Raw genomic sequence first — 7,601 nt, 5'->3', positions numbered from 1 at the left:
AAGGCAAAATGTCCAGTAAAACAGGCTGAAGACGGAGAGGGAGATGTAGATGGAGATGGATCCGAGCACTTGAGCATAGGGGCAGGAGCACAGGCAGGCGGCAAAGACAGTAAAGATGGTTCCCATTTCACAGACCAGCGATGAGCGCGTGAGCGGCTCCAACTATCGCAAAAGTGAAGATGACGAGGAACACAAAAAAATAAAATAAAATAAAATAAAGTTAAAGAACTGTTGTTAAATCCATTATTTAAAGACTTTCTACCCATCGTTGGTGCGTCGGAGAACTTGGAACATGGTTCCGGTCACGCTGCCAACTCTGATGGTTGTATCTGACTGCTGCCGCCTGACTTCGTCTGCCATTGTTGGTTTGGTTCTGTACGGTTTGGTTTGGTTTGGTCTGCGTCGGTTTAATTTGAATACACTTAAGCGTGTTGCGGTGGGCCAGGGAGCCGTTTCGAGCATTTCCAATTGAAAATCACTTCAAGTTTAATTTGATTGCCGCTCCGGCTGCTGTGCGAAGTCAACAGTTTGAGGTGCTGTAGATGGCTCTCGATTTTAATCACATTTCGTCGAGGCATTAATATTGATGAAAACTTGTTCTGTTCTGCATAAATTATCTTTTTTTGGTTTTTTATATTGCGCTCCAGCAAACTCTTCAACATGTGGCTGTCGACCAACGACCAACGACCAAAGACCAAAGACCAATGTGGCCAATTCAGGGAACTTTTCCTTTAGTTTTCAGCCGGACGGAGTTTCATTACTTGATTATATCCACTTGCAGGGATTCGGGGCAAACGAAATGAAATCGCAAAGGAGAAAAAAAAGAGAGCCAAAGGGTATGCGGCCTCTCACACGAGAGTCAAGAGAGGGTAATGCAATCAAGAAGGCAAAATGAGGAATGTGGAATACCCTTTTGCAGTCCCATAGTCGTTGCCAACTTTCTTTTAGCTGCTTTTTAGCTTGGATGTGTGGGGTCTTTACGGCACAATGATGATGAACACATTATGCCTTTGCCTTGCCCCTGCCCCAACCCCCAGCACACACATTCCAGGTAAGCGTATAAAGAAGCAACAAAAATTGGATTTTCATTATTTACAGCATATTGCACACCCACAAGAGGAGCAATGTCCTCGTCCTGGTCGTCCAGGACTATCGTATGTCGATACATAAGAGTACGTACATACATACACGAACACTCGCACATCGCTTTCCCTTTGCCTGCAACGTGGCGTATACGCATCACAAATAAAGGACCTTTCAAAAAAAAAAGATGATGCGGAAAGGAAAGGAAGAGCGAACCGGAGACAGACTGACAGACAGAATGGACCCTTTGGGCTAGGAAATTAATTAAATTAAGTCAACGAAAAGTGAAACGCCAGACACGCACCCAACCTACACACACTCCCTCCGTCTCCCTCACACTCTCCCACTAGCTTTCACCGGGCTAGCAGCCCGCAGGACACACCACACTCTTTGACATCCATCGCTGGCTCCTCCCTCATCACTTTCTGATGCTCCGTCGTCAGACGCGATAAGCCCGCTTCGTTATAATCCTAATTAAATATTTAGGTTCACTCCATGGCTGTATTTACTCGGCTTCCCGCTCCTCTGCTCTTGACGACATCTCTCTACCATCTCTATAGCATCTCCTTTATATCCGATAAAGTTGCGCTCTGGGGACAGGACAAGGGCAAGGGTTAATTGCATTAGAGTTATGACAATTGACAGCGAATTTGACTTTGTTGCCAGCAAGCAGAAAGCAGCAAAGCAAACACGAAATCTGATTGCGAAAATCAACTCAAATAAACTCGGAGGCACTAATTAGATAAAACGAGAGTTCTCGTGTGCTCTCCACACACATAACCAGATCCAAGAGGCAGCATGGAGTGAGCATAAAGACTACCATCAAGTACAGTTGAGTACAAGAAAGCTCGACAAAGCGAAAAGAAAATGTTACAAATTAAATAGTGAGACGTTAAGCGTATTATTTTTGTTGTACTCTTATCATTGTTAAGGCTATTATGTGCATGGGCTGGCAATTTACTGAATTAAGTGACTCAAAAAGTATTCCAAATGTACAAGATTTGATGCAGTTAAGCACTGTCGAGCCTGTTGACTTCAATTGCATATTTGTGAAGGTTTTTGTGTCATTTTGAACATTAAGCAAGCATTGGCAATTGAATAATCTTATTATTGCCAAGCACCAAATGCTGGCTCGCCCCAGTGCAAGGTAGTTTCTTGAGCTAAAGCAATCTTAAGAAACCTCTGAAAGACCTTCAGGAATGCTAGACTTTTCTATCCCTTCTTTTTCCGAGCACTTCTTGTCTCATTCTACGAGCCTCGGAGTTTCGTCTAGGGGTCTGGAGCCGTTGCGACAGAGCGCAATTTGTTTTAATCAACAAAGTCAAAAAAGTGGGGGCACGTAGATCTGCATTCTGTGAGAAATTAAATAAACTTTGTGCTGGCCAAACAATTTGCCCCACGTCCCCCTCCGAAATGTCTGCGGTTTTGACCGCCGCACGCCGGACGCATCAGACACAAAAAGAGAAGCAACAAAAACGCTGACGGGCCGCGCTCAAAGGACCAGGGTTCCAGGCACTACTAGGACTAGGAGTCGGACGTGCCGGTTGGTAGAGGGAAAGCAACATTCCACGTGCAACAGCCACGCAACATCCAAGCTGTGAAGCATCCTTTAAAGCAGTTTAATAATGCAACCAACTCTGGGCCCAATTATTTCCTGAACGCACACAAATTTGTCATAATAAAGTGACCGGACGAATGAGCAGATTTAATATGTTCGGCAGATAAATGAAAATTCCAATGTAGAACATAAAGGCATTGATTTATTGGCCAGGCCACAACAATGCCACAGACAAATAACACAATCGTAGCTGGCCCAAAGAAAATATTTTGTTGGCAGCAAATGTTCCTTAGACTCTACCAAATATCGTATCACTCGTGGCCAGCATATCGCTCTATCCATTTACTAAAACTGTGGTAGACAGACAGAAAGGTGCTTAGGGTTTCATACTCTACGGCTGCCGCATAGTGTATACGTGTTTCGGCGGCTTTAATCCAACCTTTGAGCCATGGCTCTTGTTTTGATGTATTTATTGTGTTGTCCATTGTGTGCCATCCATAAAGCAAATTGAATTTGGTGCGGCGGTGTAAAAACTGCCACTGAGGTCGATCAAGATAAATGTCAGCGGTAGAGCGATGGAGAGTTGAAGTCGACATGGGAATGGAATTGGAAATGGGAAAGGCAGCTCTCAAATAGGGCCAGGAGTCAGGTCATTGTTTGCTCTGGTTTAGCTGACTTTTGCCGCTTGGCTTTTGGCTTGTGGCTGTGATTCCAGTTTGGAGCATTTGAAATGGTCAAATTAAATGAATCCCAATCGATTGTCTTGGCTACCACACCGCCCACTTGATAAATGGCAGAGGCTAAGACCAAGTGATGATGTGCTGGTGGTGCTGGGGGAAGGCCCCACCGATACGGGCTCGTAGCACCTCGCATACCTGGGTCTAGTCCCAACCGCTGCGCCTAATCTTTGACATCTTCATTCAAAGGGTCTGATTATTTATTTATCATCGTCTCAGGATTCCGCTCTTACTTGGAATGTAATGAATCAAATCGAATCGAATAGGGTCGGCCTTGCATCGGCTCAGCTGGGATCGGATAGGGTCTGTCGGTTCGCATCAACTTTTGCACGCTTCGAGGCGTAAATGTTTTATGGCATGATTTATTGTGCTCCACTGTCTGTCAGCAGAGGGGAGGGGCCCTCCGGTCAGCAAGCACTGTCCTCATTTGTTGTGTTGCATGTAGGTCTGGTTGGGAAAACACATCATATCGATTGTTAACAACTCACAGAACACGAACAACTGACAGAACCAATGAAAAATTGTTATTTTTTCACGTTATCTGTTTGTTTGCTGGACCTTTCTCGTAATAGGATGTGTGGCAGGAGGGATTGTACCTCTCTGAGGTGAGGCTAATTAATGAATCGCGTTGGAGGAACTGAGTTTTTTGTTGTCTTTTCCTTTGTTCAATTAGTTGGCTCTGATTGTGTCGGATTTGGAGCACAGGATTTGCTTTAATAATGTCAACCCAGCGAGACCTCTGCTGATCCATAATGATAGTCTGAAGTTTTCTACAGAGTGCGAAACCGAATAAGAGAGTGCCTCTTGAATTCATTTCATTAATTACTTTGATTACTGGACGTTAATTACATGCGCCCTGCCACACCGAGACCCAACCCTGTCTCTGTCTGTCTGCTCTCCCTCTTCTGCTGCACATTTCTCCTACCGATGCGACCATTAAAAATACCCAAATGAAATTGGGCGTGAAACAATGCATTTCCCCCTTTTCCCGCCAACCAATCCAATGCACACGGCTTCCGTCCGCTTTAAACCCATTTATTTTTCTGTCTCTCTCTCTCTCTTTCTCTGTCTCTCAGTCTGTCTATCTTGATGTGTCTCTCTCTCTCTCTCTCTCTGTAGAGTTCAATAAACATTCCCACCTAGCCACAAGACCAGGCCCTAACGTCTGTCGGCTCAAACAAAACAAAATGAAAGATAAAAGCAAATGAAGAAAAAATCAAAATGGAGGGGACATTGAAATTGTTGCCTGCCTTCTGTTGTCATTCCATTAATTATGGTTCGTTGTTTTAACTTTTGGCCTCCCCCCCTCCCTGCCATACAGCATCCCAGCACATTTTTGCCCGTCTGCACATTTTGCAAATACGTCATAACTCTGGCCACACTCTTTTTTCACACTTTGCGGCTGGCCCTTTTTATGCAGGGTACTCGTGCAGACCCCGTGGCCTACTCCATTCCAGCAAAGGTACATTACATATGTGGCGCATATGATTTTCGAAGGCATAAAGTATATTTATTTCGATACCTGCCGATGCAGAACCTCTCCTAGGAAACTCATCCTTAGTTATGCACAGAAAAATGTAATTACATTTGTCACTTTTGCGCCATCAGCGGGGTATCTGCTAGTTGGAAGTTGTCCACTAAATCGTTCTTACTTTGTTCTCTATGCAATTTTTTGTTGTAGCCTACGCCTTTTGTTTGCCCATTAAATGGAGTTGGACGACAGCGCCATGTGCAATAGTCCCACCATCTGCATTCCCCTCTGCGAATCCCCACTGGCATTCCAATGAGCGCGCTGGTCTGGGTAATGAATTACTAGCCACATGCTTTTTGTTGCCTGCCCGCTGTCCCATAACAATGACATTGCAGTTTTAAGCCCCAAAACCCCCCGCCAACGCCATCAGGATTTCAGGGCCGCAGACGAGACAACGACCTGCGGGGCTGGCACCGGGGCTGGCTCGTACTCCCCTCCTGCGGCTGTAATTGTTATATGGCGAGAATGGTGAGACATTTTGAATACTTGCCGTTTAAAATTGTTAAGAGAGCAGCAGCTGTTGCAGTATGAAATATGATTTCAATTTAAATCTAAGGACATGCCACGAACTCGTAGATAAATGCGACAAATCAATTAGCGGCTTCTGATCATACAAAATGTAGAGGCAATGGCTTAACATTTAAAGCCATTCATTCAGCCATTAGAGCCATTAAACGTGCACTATAAATTCCGTTGGTGAAAACAAATCCTGCACTCGGATGGAAATTCTCCACTCAAGCAGCTTCTCAGTGCTGGAAAAAGGGCCAAGAATTTGCAATGGAAACTGGCCCGAAATGAAAAATGAGTTAAAGCCGTCAGCATTCATCAGGCCAAGTGCCGAATGACTGGGAAATTGTAATGGCAAAGTGGAAAAGCAAGGAAGAAATACGCCAGAGGCAGAGTCAGATGGGCGTTGGGAAAAAAACGATCTTAATGCTAGAGCGGAAATGTGACACGTTGTACTTGAATGGTTCGCCTGGAGAAACGTTTCCGGTTGCCGCAAAAATTAATTTCATTAATGCACGAAGCACGAAGGAGCATCCAGAATGTGGGGATATGGAGAAGACAGCGGCAAGTAGGGGGAGAAGTAAAGTACGAAAAAGCCTTTGCTCTCGATTTGTTACGGGATATTTTAATCAGAGAAGAGCGCACCAATTAGTTTGCTATTCGAATTGCTTCTTCAGCTTGGCCAAATGGATGAGAAAGGCGTCCCGCGTGGCCCGCCTCTGGTCGAGCTGCTCCAGCGGCACCAGCTCCTCACACTGCCTGGCAATCTCCGCCAGCGCCGCTCCCTCTGCTTGAGTGTCTGGCGTGGGTCCATAGGTGGCACTCACAGCAGAGATCTCCGCACCGAAACGCTTGAAGTAGTCAGCAATCCCATCGGGTGCATTCAGATGGGCCGTCTCTAGGGAACCGAGCAGCGCGTAGCGCAAGCCGAGTCCTTGACTCAGCACAAGGTCCACATCCGCCACGCTGAGTATGCCCGATCCGACCAGGCGCCAGACCTCGTTGAGTATCGCATACTGGATGCGATTGGTGGCAAAGCCTTCGATTTCGCGCTTCAGCGTGACCGGCCGCTGGCCCAGGCTCAGCATCAGCAGGCGGGTGCGCTCCACAGCCTCGGCGGTGGTCCACGGAGCGGGCACAATCTCCACCAGGGGTATGAAGTACGGCGGATTCAGGGGATGGGCCACCAACATCTGAAAGGCATAAGTAAATGTGTGATAATATCATCAAAGCTATGAAAGCTGCCCACCTGCTGTCGCCTCTGCAGTCCCTCGCTGTACAGGGAAGGCATGAAGGTGCTCGTTGAACTGGCGACCACAGTGCCGCCTCCCAGCAGACCATCCAGCTGGGAATACAGAGACTTCTTCAGCTGCAGCTGCTCGGGCACGCACTCCTGAATGTGCACAGCATCCCGGACAAGCTCCCCCAGCTGCTGTGTGAACCCTATCAGTGCCAACTGCTCCGACGCCTTCAATTGTCCACGCAGCGCACCCTTCTCCTCGAGACTGTGCAGCTCCTTGTCCAGCTCCTGCTGTGCCGTGACCAGCTGACTCTCCAGAATGTCGTACATCTGCACTGTGTAGCCCGTCGCGGCGAAGAGCATGGCCCAGGCTCTGCCAATGAGGCCGCTACCCACGATCCCAATCTTCTTCTGGACACTCGAGCTGCTCATTCTGAACTGTCGCTTGTCCGCGATCTTTCTGAGTAAAGTCTCGACTGAAGATTTATCGCCGTTTGGTTCGAGTTCAAGCTGCAGTCACATTGCTCAAGTGTCAAATATTGATAATGAATTGTATAATTATGGGCGGAGGTACACTGCGAGAAAGGATTGAAGGCATTATACACACAGAGCGCTTATTGTTTCCTGTTTGGTTTGCTCAACTGATAAGAGAGAAATCCAAATGCACTGCCTAATCCATTGGGGAAGGTTTCGTGATGTGTTGCCCTCTGAGTGCCAGTTAAAATCGGAATAAAATAAGCCATCATGGATCACTGTTCCAATCATCCATTTCCATTAATTCTTGCCATAAAAGTGTTGCCTTTCTTAAATACATGCTGTAACTCTTATCAGCCGCTGATTGGATGGTACAACTTGTTAGAAGCCAATTAATTGATAATCCCTGGATTCGTGATTTATTAAAGCTTACACTTTCACTTTCTGCTTGTATGTAAGTGGATCGTGGAG

The 7,601-nt window shown here is 46.4% G+C and overlaps 1 protein-coding gene across 1 annotated transcript; it reads right to left on the bottom strand.

Annotated features, from left to right (window-relative positions):
* Positions 1 to 6,014: 6,014 nt before the first annotated feature.
* LOC117584006 (lambda-crystallin homolog) lies at positions 6,015 to 7,103 on the bottom strand. Its single transcript, XM_034272739.1, has 2 exons — positions 6,666 to 7,103; positions 6,015 to 6,609 (listed from the first exon to the last, which is right to left on the bottom strand). Exons 1-2 carry the CDS (start codon positions 7,086 to 7,088, stop codon positions 6,073 to 6,075), a joined length of 960 nt encoding a protein of 319 aa, XP_034128630.1. The 5' UTR covers positions 7,089 to 7,103; the 3' UTR covers positions 6,015 to 6,072.
* Positions 7,104 to 7,601: the final 498 nt, after the last annotated feature.

This window comes from Drosophila guanche, unplaced genomic scaffold (genome assembly GCF_900245975.1).
Source record: "Drosophila guanche unplaced genomic scaffold, DGUA_6, whole genome shotgun sequence".
Taxonomy (NCBI): domain Eukaryota; kingdom Metazoa; phylum Arthropoda; class Insecta; order Diptera; family Drosophilidae; genus Drosophila; species Drosophila guanche.
The sequence above is the reverse complement of the archived record's forward strand: the minus strand, read 5'-3'. Positions and strand labels throughout refer to the sequence as shown.

Bases quoted from the DNA above. Each gene is read 5' to 3' on its own strand.
- LOC117584006 (XM_034272739.1), bottom strand. From the start codon at position 7,088: ATGAGCAGCTCGAGTGTCCAGAAGAAGATTGGGATCGTGGGTAGCGGC. The intron at 6,610-6,665 runs GTGGGCAGCTTT...TATGCCTTTCAG, and splicing joins GACTGCAGAGGCGACAGCAG to ATGTTGGTGGCCCATCCCCT.